The sequence below is a fragment of the Chaetodon trifascialis genome, chromosome 23 (genome assembly GCF_039877785.1).
Source record: "Chaetodon trifascialis isolate fChaTrf1 chromosome 23, fChaTrf1.hap1, whole genome shotgun sequence".
NCBI lineage: Eukaryota > Metazoa > Chordata > Actinopteri > Chaetodontiformes > Chaetodontidae > Chaetodon > Chaetodon trifascialis.
Window position 1 is genome coordinate 3,637,751 of NC_092078.1, and position 16,043 is coordinate 3,653,793.

At 46.3% G+C, this 16,043-nt stretch overlaps 1 protein-coding gene across 1 annotated transcript; it reads left to right on the forward strand.

Annotated features, from left to right (window-relative positions):
• The first annotated feature begins 6,123 nt into the window (after window positions 1-6,123).
• Window positions 6,124-13,427, forward strand: cited1 (Cbp/p300-interacting transactivator, with Glu/Asp-rich carboxy-terminal domain, 1). Its single transcript, XM_070993419.1, has 2 exons — window positions 6,124-6,469; window positions 11,712-13,427. The coding sequence occupies exon 2, from the start codon at window positions 11,731-11,733 to the stop codon at window positions 12,304-12,306; it is 576 nt and encodes a 191-aa protein (XP_070849520.1). The 5' UTR covers window positions 6,124-6,469; window positions 11,712-11,730; the 3' UTR covers window positions 12,307-13,427.
• The last annotated feature ends 2,616 nt before the right edge of the window (window positions 13,428-16,043 follow it).

The following is a 16,043-nucleotide window of genomic DNA, read 5'->3' on the forward strand; positions in this document are numbered from 1 at the left end:
CTTTGTTTTCTCAACATGATTTTTTTTTTTTTTTTTTGTCATCTGTTGCCGTGTTTTGACGTACACGCTGCATCGCGGGCGTTCGTCAAAATAAAAGACGAGAGCATGCTGTTGTCATGTGTCCGTGCAGCGTTTTCAGCGGTGATTTATGCAGTGTGGGCTGGTTAATAGAGGCTTTAATGGAGAGCGTTTGAAAGAGGAACCACAAATGTCGAGCTGTTTCCTTTAGAAGTGATGTTCCCCGAATTAATGGCCTGGAAATTCACACCAAATGTAGGACTCACCAGCCGGAGCTGGCATGTGCTGAGCAGAAGTGAGCTGTTCAGTGTGTGTGTGTGTGTGTGTGTGTGTGTGTGTGTGTGTGTGTGTGTGTGTGTGTGTGTGTGTGTGTGTGTGTGTGTGTGTGTGTGTGTGTGTGTGTGTGTGTGTGTGTGTGTGTGTGAGGATTCCCTGTGATCTTTATGAACACTGCTGCGGTCACCTCGGCGGTTTGAGCCCAACGTAGCCGAAGCAAATGAAACTCATTACACCGTTTACGAGTTCGGAAAAGGAGAGACGATTGAAATTCTATCTCATAAACTGGGAGGTGGGGGGCTGGGGGGGGGTTTACACAATGCCGGGCGTGGGGCCGTAAACATGAGAGACGTGAGAGACTTGTGCGTGTTTATGTAGTTTTCTTTGCTCCGCCGAGTCAAATTAGAAAAACTCGGGGGGCCCCCGAGAGGATTCAGGGCACTGCTGGAATTCATGGATTGCGTTTTCACAAAAGGCAAAAGAGATTGTGTTCCAGCGCGACCCGGTGACCCCCGCTGGAGAGGGAAGCTGGGTATTCTGCTTGTTTACAGTTTGATACGTCGGCAAACAAAACTGAAAACACGTAACACCAAAAATCTTTTAAAGCGGTGGATCACGTGTGCTCGTGTTGTGCAATGTTCTGTTGTTATGTTTATTGCGATATCGAAACTTTCCCACGTCCTCGTTCCCGCCAACACTTCAGAATCGGCTTTGCTAGCCGACGATGCGTTCACTTGCGAGGAGTTTGACCCCAGTTTTTCTTCGCTCTGACTGCCAAAAACAATTTTTAGCTGAAAAAGTTGAACAAATATCGGTCAACATAAACATTTGTTAGCGCATTCGTGTGGTGTTAGTCAGCGAAAATTTATATACACGACTTGGTGACTTTTATACGGAGCCCCTTAAGTGCCACGAAGAAAAAAAAACTATCGTGTGCACGAAATACTAAAACGTACACACGTTTAAGCTAAATCGAGCCCACACTTTGACTTGTCCGTGCATACAGCTACAGTGGCCACTTCAGATGTTCACAGCCACACATGCGATACAATGGAGAGAGGAACTCAGCTAATTAACTTTTATTTTCACCTCCGAAAATAAACACACGTTTTAGCATCTCGTGCACACATTTTAGCATCTTGTGCTCTCAGTTTAGTATCTTGCGCACACGTTTTAGCATCTCGTGCACACGTTTTAGCATCTCGTGCACACGTTTTAGCATCTCGTGCGTACGTTTTAGCATCTCGTGCTATGTTTTAGTATCTTGTGCACACAATATAGTTTTTTTTTTTCTTTGTGGCACTTTAGGGGCTCCGTACTTTTAGGCTTTAGACACGAAAACATGGCAGGCGAAAGTAAATGTTTGAAACTTTTTATTAATTCACGTATTGCATACCTTTTTTTTTTGCGTTTGATAGCGCATTCGTGTGGTGTCGGAATAATCAGAAAAATATGTGCGAACGCTGCCTCAAGTCCAAACAACTCAGAAAGTTTCGTACGCGACTTGCCGACTTTGACGTCGTAGATGCAGAAACATGGTGGACGAAAGAAAATGTTTATTGTTTTGATGTAATGTTTATACATGGAATGAACTTCCATATTAGACAGTCGTTCACCTCGTGGTTTATATCCAGTGTGGCTTCTAAACAGTGAGGACATGGAGGTGAGGACGTGGAGGTCAGGGTGGATGGACATGCAGGAGACCAGAGACATGCAGGACGCAAATCACGTGTCATTGAACGTAATCCAGGCTTTTGCAGAATCATCAAGTAACAACATTTTTGTCTGGCAATAGGTTTGTGTATTTGGCCAATGAACCTCCCAGAGCAAGTTTACTGAGCTATTTTGATAACTTTCTGAGTAAAAGCGAAAACCCAGAACCCCCGAAATTTGTCATAATAAACTTGTTTAAAAAGAGAAAACCTTTCCAGCTCTTAACTCTCGTAACACTCTAAATTTACCTCTTGGAACAAGACCAGGACACAGAGTTTAGAGAACATCAACCTTGAGAACATTTTCCACAAGGCGGGACAGACGGCCTGCTGACGAGACGCGTGTCCGTTACGTGAAAGCGTCTCCTCGAAGGATTCGCTGGTGTTTGCATCCAAAGAGGGGCAAAAAGACAAACGAGAACCTGAGAGACAAGCGAGAACCTTGGAGTAAAGGTTCATGCAGGGTTTTTAAAGGAATTTGGGGCGAGAAAAAAGCTTATGAATAACAAAACAGGGCTGTTAAAAGACCTCATTGTGTCTTTAGTGTTTGACTCTAGTTGTTCCATCAAATTAGTCAAAAATGGCTCAAACATCACAGAAAGGTTTATCATCAGATGACACTCAGGGGGCGACTGGTTCCAGTCAGGATACAGTTGGTTACATAACGTTTGTCTGCCCTGAGCTCTGTTTACATGGAATTTAAAGCACCTAGAGACAAGATTACGGAGCTTTTCTGTCACTTGAAAATCCCACATAAACCAGCCGAGTGATGCAACGTATCCTGCGGAGGAAAAGTGATCTTCCACAGTTCGGCGAGGACGGAGGCTCTCTGCCAGCGCTGAGCTGTAATTTGTTTCTGGCTCACGCCGCCGTCCTCCAGGCTCATGCAGATTTATTTTTTCCGATGTGAAAATGGAAGGTGGCGTTGGAGGCTTTGGGGCGAAGGTTTGGACCGGACCAGAAGGTGATGAGCTGTACGATCCGGTGCAGGACGCCGGTGACTGTGGCTCAGTTTGTTAATCACAGACGCTCCGTCGGTTTCCGAGGCCTGACCTGCTCCGAGTGGAACACACCTTGACTGCGAAGCAAAAACAGAAAGAACTCCTCCAACGACTTTAATGCAAATCAGCGCTGGGGCCCCTCCACCGCTCAGCCGGTGCTTTGAATAAAGTGTCATCTGACCCTCGCTGTTGATTAGTTTAGATAAACCGGGGGCTCGTCCTTCCTCTTCCTGCCTCTCTGTGGTTCCTGTTTGCCGGTTGTGCTGAACATTTGCATGAGTCTTGTGAAGCCTGCTTAAATTCGGGGGAATTTTCCAGATTGTATCTGCTCTGGGAGAAAGAGGAGCTTGTTTCCAGAGCTTTGGTGGCTCTGAAAGTCTGTCAAGTTTTTAAAGGTTTTACCGTCCAAATCCTCCAACCTTGGAACAAAAGTCCACTTCGTCCGCTGACAGTTTGACCAACATGCTCTAATTATTTGTCTGCAAAGATGGAAATCTCAAACGGTTTGTTTGATTTGCATAACGTCTCCCCCCGGGGGGAACAAAGCGGCGGGGGCCTCCGACTATACGTCCTCCTCCTCATCAACATGTGAAGTGTCTGCGGTCAATGGCGGAGGGGATTTGCTCTCACAATAAAGACAGATGCCACCTTTTATGTGCTTAACGGAAGAGAGGCCGAGCGCGTGGCACTTGACCGCGCGACGCATGCTGTTGGCGCGCAGCGACGTCCTCGCCGCACAGACCATTGAGATGAATGGTGACGAGCGGTGAATGGACTTTTTTAGCAGGACGTGGGGGAGGGACTTTTTTTTTTCTTTTTCTTTTTTAGGATGAATTGGTTTTGGTTCCCCAACGACACTTTGGGTGTTTTTCTCCTTTTTCCCCAACAGCCTTTTGTTTGTCCCTTATGAATAAAAAAGGCTAAATGGGCCCAGAGGAGAATCTGGTGTTCTGTGTGAGCTGCACCCGCTGACAAACTTTTAAACGTTTAAGCAGTCCGACAGGCGGCCGCTGATCACCTCTGATACCCGATATTCAACAGGAAGTAGATTTAAAATGAGCGTTTTCCTCGATTGACGCTGGAACAGGGTGGTCTCGTGTGGAAGAGGAGTGAAAATAGGATTGATGGCGAAGAGGAAACTGATTTGTTGCAGGAGGAAACTTAAAAAGCTGTTTTAAATGTTGTCATTTTTGCTTAATTTTTATGCATACATGCATGTTTTTCATGATTTTTGCTTTGTTTTCTTTCGTTGGATTTTATCCTCCCACACAATAACTGTCATTCTGTTAAATTTGGGTGCTTTGTTTAGTGTTTTGAGTCTAATTTAGCTTGTTTGTTAAGCAGATATTGTTTTACGACAGAATGAATGCGAGCCAGGCCAAGTTGTGTGTCCAATTACCCCAAATAAAAGTGCAATGAAATAAGGAAAACTATAAACAGGCACCGTTTTAATGATTCCAGTAAAGAGTTTAAAGTGGCTGTGATGATTTTAGAGAGTGTGACTGAAGCAAAAGTCATTGACATTAATGGTGGAGGACGTTCAGCCTGTGGGAAATCACTGATCGATCGAGGTGTCACTTTGCATTTAAAAAGTGGTAAATTAAATGTTCATGAGACACGAGAAGAACCCAAACTGTGATCAAACATCGTTTCTTCTGCTCCAACCGCCGAGCAGCCTGACATCATGAATCATTCAGGACATATTCATCAGCGTCTAATCACACGAGGACACAACAAGAGCATGTAGTTATGCAAATCATTCACAGACCACCTCTCTCTCTCTCTCTCTCTCTCTCTCTCTCTCTCTCTCTCTCTCTCTCTCTCTCTCTCTCTCTCTCTCTCTCTCTCTCTCTCTCTCTCTCTCTCTCTCTCTCTCTCTCTCTGGGCGAGGGACACAAAGACAGAGAGGCCTCAAATGGTCCATTTGATTCCTGATGGGGTTTGCTTCAGAATGAGCAACATCTGCCCTGCAGAGCGGCAGCACGCAAACCCCGGAGGCCGGATCGCCCTGGACCCGGAGCTGGAACGAGGCGGAGAACCACAGGTGTGAATAATGAAAGCGGTGATGGCTGAGTTCCATTTAGCTGCTTCGGTTTCAAGGCCCCGGTGTCGTCATGCTGGCTCACTGTCTGGTTCATCCGAGTCATCGCTAATGCTCTTAGTAACACTCTTACTCCTCCTGCTCTGCTATCCACACACGCTCATCAGTGTGAGTAGATATGATCGATCCTGCTCCGGACAAAACGCTCTGGGATGAACTTCTGCAAAGCCCTGGTTTATCTTTTAGCTCTTTATGAATGCTCAAGGCCACTTTTGAAGCCATTTATTCCCTGTAAGTCTATACATTGCAGCTACAGCATGATCAGAAATATAAAGGCCGGCACTGTGGACCCATGTGACAACATACTCCCCATATGAAGGTGGTCCAATCTCGGACCTTCTGGCCACAGTTTAGCCTCTGGGGGCAACAGCCAGTGTTTCAGGGCTTCCAATACAGCCAGCAAATATCAAATATTTCCAGATAAAGGATATGCCACATGAATGCATGACTGATGCACATCCTTGAAGGCTCTATTTTGACATATTCAGGCCTCTAAATGACTAATAGGTGCAAGAACTTTAGGAAATGGTCCAGTCAATCACTTCAGCAGGCAGCCTGCAAACAAGCAAGTGGCTGTCGTGTGATCCTTGAGGATAAAAGTCCTTGTTAAATTGTGACCAGAGAAAGCGTCACTGACAGCCTCAGATCGTTCCTCGGCATCGTGGGAAGGATCCCTCCAGAAATCCACCTTTCTGTTGAAGAGTAACCTCCTCGTTTCCCCCGAAGCAGCCGCTCTGTTCAAGGCCACCAGACTCCATTGACAAAAACAGCGATTTTAGCTCACAGCCCACGCTGCAGGTCTGCCGCTGCATCGACCTCAAATTCATCTTTCAACTTTTATTCTGTTTGAGATTTGCCTTTTTTCTGCATTTTGAGCTTGTTTTGTGCTTGTTTTGTGCTTTTTTTGTCATATAGAAACAAACTATAGAAACAACTAATGTGTGATTAATAATTTCCTTCATTCCTCATCATAATTTCATCTATTTGGCTCCACCCACTGTCATTTGCGTCACCCAATAAGATTTATCCATCCAGGCCTGCATCCGGATCCTTTGGAAATCCAGCTCCTGGTTTTTGGATGGCAGGCTGGCCGGACACACACACACACACACACACACACACACACACACACACACACACACACACACACACACACACACACGGAGGAGAGAGCGCGGAACAAAATGCTTTTTCTTCAGTGAGGAGCTCATTGAGGAGCTGACGGACCCTCCGGAGCGTCTGCAGGCCGCCAGCACGCTTCACCTCTGCGGACTTCAGCCTCTCTGGCTCTCTGGACCCTCGGACCTTTAAAGTCCTCTTCCAGCGGAGCTTCCTGCGGCTGCACCGGGCTTTTCTCTCAGGTCGGTCCCTCTCTGTCCTGTCCTCTGGCTCGGACGCGTCTCTGCGCTTTGACAGGACCTGTCAGGGTCTGAATCTGCTCAAACTTCCCCTCAGCAGTTTGAATGAGGTCGAGCTTTTTCTGCCTGAAACTGAACATTTTCTCTTTGCTTTGAGCGGACAGATAACTCTCCTCACCCCCACCTCTTAATATCTTAAATGGGAGACATTATTGCAAAAGCTACAAAACTGACAGAAACGAGTGTTTAAAGAAGAAAAATCAATTTATCTCTGACAGTTCAAACAGATTATTTGAAGTATTTGTGCATTTTTTAACTTCATTTCACGCATAAATCAACAAAAATGTGACTCGGGATTTTGGAGTTTCCACCCAAAAGTTTCAACAAGATAAGAGACAGAAACTTGAGAGAAGAAGAAAAATCTGTGAAGTTTCTCTTTTTTTTCTCTAAACTGGCTTCTCATTAAGCGCCTTCAATATGGAGTTAGAGGCAATTAAAGCAAGTGGTGAATGCGTCACGCTGGGGCGGCATATTGTGCGTGTGTGTGTGTGTGTGTGTGTGTGTGTGTGTGTGTGTGTGTGAGTGTGTGTGTGTGTGTGTGAAAGGGACAGGGACAGACTGACGTTTCAATTTGCTTGTCACGCTTTAATTGTGTAATTGAAACCTTGGTTGTCGGCGCTGTGTGTGTGTGTGTGTGTGTGTGTGTGTGTGTGTGTGTGTGTGTGTGTGTGTGTGTGTGTGTGTGTGTGTGTGAGATAATCTTCCTGTTTGTCATTCTTACTTCAAAACTCTTCCTCCTGCAGTCAGTGTGAGTTTGCAGCAGTTTGCATTTTATTGACCTGCAGCACAGCGTGTGTGTGTGTGTGTGTGTGTGTGTGTGTGTGTGTGTGTGTGTGTGTGTGTGTGTGTGTGTGTGTGTGTGTGTGTGTGCGCGTGCGTGTGTGTGTGTGTGTGTGTGTGTGTGTGTGTGTGTCCTGGTCAGTTCACAGTGAACTCTTTGCACCTTTCTGAAATCACCGTTGTAAGCGCGGCCTCCACGAGAAGCTGCTCTCAGCGTTCAGTCGTGAGATTTTGACTTTTCTGTCCACTCTGAGGACTTGATGTTCGTGTCGGCTGAAGAGCTGAAGTGATGAAGATCCTGTGGTTTGACAGAAAGCTTCAGAGCCCCGTGGTGACACCCTTCATATAGAAACCAGGCTGACTTTACAGTAACAGATAACAAAGCGAGGGCTCCAGTGAGCGACTGCAGTGACTTTATCTTGAGTATTTTTCTCAACAGCAGGTTGAGAACAACAGTTACTTTCATTATCGGTTAATGTGGATAAATAAAGGTGTCAGTTTACAGTGATAGACAACAGAAAGCAGCAGCAAACCCTCTTATTTAACAGGTAGAAACAGAGAAATTTTGCATTTTTTGCTCAATAAAAGACTTCAACGATTAATCAGTGAATCAAAACTGTTAATGAATTCATGCTTTCATCTTGCTCCACCTGAAATATTCGAGTATCGGGAATAAATATCTCTTTTGCCTCTAAAGACTCAGTTTGAGGCGACCTTGATGCACTTTCTAAACCTCTTCTAAACATTTAGTGTTGAATCAATCAGCCGATTGGTTGATTACTCATATAATTGGCAGCTATATCAATCGCTGAGGTCCTTTTCCAAGCAGGGAGGGCAGAAAAAGCCAGTTAGGCTTCTCAAAAGTGAATATTTGATGCAAATTTGTGACGATTCAGTGTTTTCTGCTGATCAGCTGCTGCATCATTCGCTGCAGCTCGAACATCTGAAGACATCCACATGAAGTGTTTCTCCCTGTCAGAGCTGCTGGAGCAGACTTTCGTTGCTCATAATTAAAATAAACGCAGAGCGGCCCGTGGCCAAGACAGCAGCCTCGACTGCTAATGAAATCATTTACAGGGAAAGCGAGCCGGGGCCCATTTCACAATCTCATAAAAGTGGTGGAGGAGCGCAGTGAGTCAGGTCAGCTGTGAGCAGGAAAAAACATTGGCGCTCCTCCAGCACTTTCACACAGCATCCTTCCCCCCGCTCGGCCGGACCGCTCCGACGTTTTTGACTCGCGTCCATCCTCGTTTCAGACAAAAACAGGAGGCCGCCGGCTTCTGTTATCACGAGCGCGTCTGCAGCCAGAAAAGCTGCCGTGTGCATGTGAGGAAGAAAAACAGGATTTGTCACTTCTTGGCTTCCTCCAGGCTTTTTCACGTCTCCAGGGGGCTTATAAATATCAAATTTGCTGAATTAAAATGCTGAAATTCATAACTGGGACTCTTTATTTTGCTGAATTGAAACAAAGGGACTAACTCGTGTAGACAACCTTATTTGGTCCTTTGGATTTTGTCAGAAAGATGAACTCCAGGCGACACCTCGCTGAGCTCTGGCTTTGTTTTTAAAGCCTGGAGTCCTTCATCATGGTTTCTAAGTTTAGGAAGCGTAGTTTTTTTCAACCTAAAATCTCCAAAATGACATGTGCACCTTCGCTTCATTGGAATTTAGCAGTTCACACACCAGAAATCTGCTGTTTTTCTACAAATATCTTTTTGCTTAATGAAGAAAACGAGCCAAAATGTTAAATATTTAAGAACTTCATCTAAAAATCAGAGTCTAAAATGATCAAATGCTGCAGCCTGCTCCACCTTCAGCTCTAAAAAAATCCTAAAAACTGCAAATTAAAGCCACGAAATGCAGAGATTTACCTGCCGGTGGTAGCTTTCACAGCACTGTGGGAACTCGTTGTTGTTTTTAGAAATAAAAGCTTTAATTCGCGATTTGCCAGAACCAAACAAAAAGCACTGAGACTTGATGCCCTGCAACCTGATTGGTCTGATATGACCGTTAGCGTATGGTGGCTAATGCTAGCTGATGTTTGCAAACTTTAGCTAAACATTACTTTCAGTCATTTCTCTGACTTTGACGCCTCCTCTCCACATGTGCTACAGTGATTAGCCTTTAGCATCACCTCATCGCTCACTTAATGACAGCAGCTGCTCTTCAGCAGGACTTAAATCAGCTTCTTTAAAATCTGGAAAAGTGTCCAAATCAGCTCATTTCTTCTGACTAATTGCATGCATCTTGATTAGCAGTAGAAGTGGGACGCTCCCTCCAGTGAAGGTGTATTTTGTGGCTGATTTCCACCCTGAATTTAAAACACGAAATGTTTGTTTCGATGAAGCTTTTTGTAGCCAGAATAAAAGGCGTCCAGTTTGTGTTATTTGTGTCCGTCTGCTGGACTCAATGTGCTGCAGAGACACCATGTGCAGCCTGGCCCTGACAGTAATCAGTCAATGAATAATGAACACACACTCACACACACACACAGACCTGCCACTGACAGCTGTTTGGTATCTGTGTGTGTGTGTGTGTGTGTGTGTGTGTGTTAACTCTATCAGCGGAGTGCAGCTGCATGCCTGCCTGTAGTAATTATGTCCTCACTAAATAAGAGCCAGTGCTGGGAGGAGGGGCTGTGTGTGTGTGTGTGTGTGTGTGTGTGAGTGTGTGAGAGTATCGGCACATATTATTAAGCGATTAACTTACTCAAAGGATAGCCGCATGATGTGTGTTTCTGTGTGTGTGTTTGGGCACACATGCCGTTTGAACTGTGTGTAATATAAACCAGCTCGGGGACTTCAACATGAGCCTCTATAGGAGTCTTTTTGCAAGAGAGTCACACACACACAAGCTAAGAAAACACACACACCGTCCCTTTTAACTCCACACACATCTTTTCTCAGTGTGTCGCGCTTCACGCACACACACACGGTCAGACATATGCTCTGTTCTCAGGGCCCATATGTATTTATCCTGCCATGTGACCCAATCACTCTTCAAGATCCTCAAAGGCTCTGTTGTGTTGTGAACTCCATTCACACACACACACACATATAGACCTATAAACACTCAGTAACCCAGTTGGGACCCACAGGCAGTCTCCCTGCAGCCTTTTCATGGTTAATTTGCTGCTCAATAGGTCAAGAGGAAAAGCAGACATCAAGCGAATACGCGCAAAATCAGTCTGAAACGCAGCGAGTCATGAGGCCATCCAGGCACCAGGGTCGGCTCGTCGGGTGTTTCCCAGACAGATCTGACTTCAGTGATTTACTGGGTCATAAGAACATGAGTTAAGTCGCTCTTAAGTCAACAGCACTGTTGTTGCTGCTGTCTGTGGTTGGCAGGAAGTCGCTATTAAACAACCACTTAAGTTATTTGTCATTCTTGATTTAGTCATCAGATGTTTTTCACAGGCTAAGCTAACAAAAGGGGCCGCTCTGCAGTTTATCGTTAGCGGCATCTTCGCCTTTTATCTCTCAGCTTTGTCTCAAGTGGAGGCAAAAGTTAAAGAAACAGGTCAAAGTTCTGCAGATGAGGAAACAGATAGTGCTTTAAAGTGTGCGTTGTAGAACAGGGCTGGAGTCAGGAGGTGATTAGCCTAGCCTAGCATAAAGACTGGAAGCAGGGCTGACAGCTAGCGTTAGCCTGAGAATCTGACTGATGTGCTGTTTGGTCGCCTCCAGCTGACGTTTTCCTTGGTATCACTCTGTGTGTCGTGTTCTGTCCAACGCTCGCTGAGGACTTCTTTGATCAAGTCTGGACATTTCAGTGTAACCCAGTAACACACATGAGCGGGAAAGTCCCTGCAACCAAACAAGAGAAGCACTCAGCAAATATTACCCTCCGGAAACTCCTTACGTATCACCTGCATCATTGTTTTATGCAACAGCTAATCAGAGTGGAGAGATGCACAGGTGCAAACCAAAAAAATCATGAATTGATTCACACCTGTGGTGTTTCTGGCAGGAGCTGCTTTCAAAACCGGCAGCACTTAAAGCTGACCCCGCTAAGCGTCTCATGGAGATGCTAATAGATTCATGCGCACGGTGAGCAGGTTCGGTTTTGTTCAACAGAATGTGAGCTGCCTGGAAAATGTTCAAAGGCGTTTACGTATTACAGATGGAGAAGACAGAGCAAGTACGAATCAAACAGAAGAGCCAGGCTAGCAGCTTACAGGCTAAGCTAAGCTAATCACGTGCTGACTCTAGCTTCACATTTAGCACGCAGACATGAGAGCGGGATCGATCTTCTCTCTCTCACCAAGAAAACGAATAACAAATGTCAAAATATTCCTTATTCTTTTCCTGTTGTCTGATGTTGCTCTGCATGTCTGGACGTAGCATTTAGCATGATGTCACCGCCCATCAAAACCTTTGTTTCACTCTTTCATTTCCTCCTCCAGGCTCTGGGTTTTCCTGGTGATGACCTCACTGCTGTTCCCTGGCAACGCCCACGCTGCGATGAAGGACCTCTCCTCCTCCTCCTCTCCTCTCAGCTCCCTGCTCCACTACCCGTCCTCCAAAACCTCCGTCGTGCCGTTCTCCCCGTCCTCTGGCGCCGCCTCCTCACCCGGGTCATCGCTGTCATCAGCCCCGCTCTCCAAACCTCAGCCCTTCTGCCTCCAGACGGGGCCGCATCTCATAGCCAGCATGCAGCTGCAGAAGCTCAACTCGCACTACCAGAACCTCGCCGGCGCTTCTGCCGGACACCCAGCAAACGTCGGTGCTCAAAGGGGATTCGGGACCTCGCCTCTGGGCACCGGCAACCAGCTTCTGGGGCCGTCTGGAGGCCTCGGCGGAGGCGGGATGGGCGTTGGCATCAGCATGGGGAACCAAAGCTCCGGGGCAGGTGGAATTATCGACTTTGACCCCGTGGACGAGGAGGTTCTCATGTCCCTGGTGGTGGAGTTAGGTTTGGACCGAGCCAACGAGCTGCCCGAGCTTTGGCTGGGCCAGAACGAGTTCGACTTCATGTCAGACGTGCCGGCCGGATGCTGACCTAAAAAAACTGTGGAGATGCAGCGGAGTCGACTGGCAAAGCGAGAGAAGGCTTCCTCTCCTCTGTTTGTTTTTCTCTTTCCTCCCTTTCTTGGTTAATAAAATGAGGAAACAGAAGAGACACCGAGTGAAAAAGAGAAAGAGATTAGAGGCATGATCCTGTTTCTATTTTGCTTTCAGGCAGCCGGATAAAAAGAAAAAGACAGCTTGCTTTTGTTTTTTGGTTTTTTGCTCCACTCTCTCAGCGGTTGAAACCGACCTGATGGGATTAAGAAGTCATTGTTTTGCCTCTGATTTTTATCTTTCCCTTTGTTTGAAGAAAAGCATGAGCAGACCACGAACAGAGAGGAGGGGTCCTAGTCTTCTTTCTGCCATCACTCCATCACACTGGCCCGATGAAAGCGAGGTCATTAAGACGAGTTGGAGACGTTTCCAGCTGCCTGGTCTCTTGATCAGCCCTTAAGAAAAATGAAACTGGGAAACGTTTTGGGAGATTTGTGAAGGACGACAAACACTATGTTTCCTGTTTTCTTAATGGACAATATTGGCCTCTGGTCCCACGGGAAGGAGACTCCTGTCTCTGGGCCTCACAAAGACGCTGATTGTCTGAGAACTGGTTATCTCAATGTACTTCTTTCTCTTTCTGTCCGTCTTTCTTTTTGTTTGAATTAAGTTCAACCAGTCGTATTCATAGGACACGTTATTTAAGACAGTGGCTGATACACATCAGGACGTCTGGACAAGGAGACCTTCTGTGGTGCGTCTATAATTGGCTCGACTTTTCTGAACATCGTGAATTAGATCAAGGGATGTAGAATCTCTGGAAGCATGGGACCTGAATGGAGTAAATTGTTTGTCGCTGTGGAGGACGGCCTCATGAAGCCGGTCCAGGCCTGCAGGTCATGAGAGTCTCCGCTACATGTCCATGTTTTGTTTTCTGGTCCACATTGTAAAGAACACTGACCCAGGTGGTCCAGCCGACATTGAAGGTCTTCAACCCAAATGGCAAGCAAAGATACTTTCACATGCTCTCCTCTCTTTGTGTTTCCTGTTTTTCCACCTCGATGTTTATGTAAAAACAGTTGGTTCAGCCCCAACGGACCTTTTTGTCACCGCACCTGTGCGTCCTTGATAAGGAGGCGTTGATTCTGTCTGTTTGAGGCTGCTATTTGAACACAGCCTTTTCAGACTGATGCCGCACGAGGCTAACATATTAGCATCATTAGCTACCAGCCTCTGCTCATTGTACTGCAGGACAGCATCATGACAAGCTAGCATGTTGGAGGTCCTCATACTCTTGAGCCTCATGCTAACAGCTGTTTGTCCAACCTGTCCTGCCGAGCAGAATCAAAAACACATTGTTGATTTGGTTTGTCTACTTGCTGGCTAGCTACAATCACTATCCGCTAAACATGTTATCTTGGCTGCTGTAACATTAGCATTAGCGTGCTAGCTGAACTCTTACAAAAAAAGCACACAAGTCAAAGTGTTTTCACGTGAAACATTGTGCCTAAACCTTTTTACGGGGCTCTTAACTTCAACATACGCACAATTTTTTAAGCTAACATGAACAAGAAGTCCTAAAAGTGTTTGTGACTCAACAGCCACTGAGCTTGCACATCAAACCCCCCCCCACAAGACAGCCCCCCTGCCTCTGAAGACCATGTGATTCAGTTAAAGCTCCGGGTAGCACTCAATGGACCTTGAAGACGGATGTTTCGTGCTCTTCATCGACCAGGTGTTATTCCTCGCTGCTACAGACTGGTGGTGGAAAACAAATCCTGGGTGGGGGGTTAAATTGACACCCGCCTATAGGAGCTGTGCTGTGCAGGTGGATGCAGGTAGCATGGGGGCTCTGACCTCTATCTGTTTTGGTAAGAAGAGACGGGGGGGCTGAGCTGTGCAGCAGGAACAAAGGCCTTTCACCTCAGCCCGGTGTGTCTGTTATCTGGGCATTGTGGGTCTCCTCTTGGACCACACACTAGAAACAACACACCTGTGTGTGTGTGTGTGTGTGTGTGTGTGTGTGTGTGTACACCTATATGTGCTTTCACGTCCATACAAACACACACACACTGAAACCAAATTATGTGCAGGCATACAAAGGCGCTGACATAAACCCACCACACACACATGCAGACACACACACACACACACACACACACACACACACACACACACACACACACACACACACACACACACACATACACACACACACACACACACACACAGAGGAGCAAGGGATGGTATTACAGCAGGGAAATGGGAGTAGCAGCCATGAAACAGGCACTTGTTCGGTTACACACACACTTCACAGGGTATTTGGGCTGTTAGTGTGTGTGTGTGTGTGTGTGTGTGTGTGTGTGTGTGTGTGTGTGTGTGTGTGTGTGTGTGTGTGTGTGTGTGTGTGTGTGAGTGTGTGTGAAAAAGCAAAAGGTTGAGACTGCATGCACGTCCGAAAATGCAATTGTGTGAGTGTGTGTGAGGGGAAAACCAGGGTCCGCATGAAGCCCACCTGTGGAGGAGAAACTGCAGCTCGTTAATTTATTTACACGTAAACAGATCAGCTTACACACACACACACACACTTTCCTCTACAGTGCACACATACGTCTCAAATCCTGTTTTCCTGCACACACACTCCACCTAACACCAGTTTTCGAGGTTCATTCGGGGTCTTGGTTTCAGTCAATGAGCACCAATTTTCTCCTCTTTCTTGAATGAAACGCGAGAAGCAGCGATTAATGAAAACCCGACGAAGGAGTAATTGACGGATTCCCTTTTTAGGAGGGATTTGCCGGATATTGCTCTCGTAACAGCCGCTTTTATTGAGACAGCGAGAGGCATAAAGATGCTTCTCATCACTCCTGAATCCAGCAGACAGACGCTGATTCTTCTCTTCCTCCGTCTCGCCGCAGAAGTGGGTCAGAAAAACATTCTTCAGATGGAAGACAGCCCTGTGTTTGTTTTCCTCCGCTCGGCATTGTTTTAAAGTCCTTTTCTCGGGGGGTGTGATGTTTTGCGGTCCGGCCTGAATCCCAGCTGACCCAGTGTTGTTTTCTCTGTGTGAAGCAGGGGGACGTCGCCCCTCTCCTCCCCCATGAAGCCGGCCGGTCGAGATGTTTGAGTCGTCTGAGGGCTTTCATTTCCTCCTCTCCCTGACGCCAGATATTGCAGATTAACCCCAGCAGAGACCTCTTGAGCCAAAATACACCTCACGGCTATTTGGTTTCTAATGACAAAAACAAAAACTCCATGTAAAGGATCCTTGCCGTGGCTCCAGTTTGCTTGGAGAACCTCATGGGTGGATTTTAGCACCTAATTAGTGCAGAAAAGTTCAGTTCATCGCGGTAAACTATCTGAAAACGGGCTTTTTTCTTGCGGACAGCTTAGCCTGATGCTATCTTGAAGCAGCGTGCTGTTGGTTTTATGTATCTTAGCTCAAACTGCAGATCCCTGAACTTCATGCAGCTCATTTATGGAAGCATGCCATCATTTTATGGCCTGATTCCCTGTCGTCATTGCATCCATAGACCTCCATCATCATTAAGCTCTCATGCCGGGCTGTTGATCTGATAATGGATTAAAGCCAAAATTAGATTGTTTTCGCCTCTCAAATGTGAGGATTTCCTGCTTTAAATTGCCTTAAATCTTGCAGAATTGAATATCTTTGGGGTTTTAATCCTCATACATATAACACCCCTGCCGCTTGTCAGACATTAGCTGGATGCAAA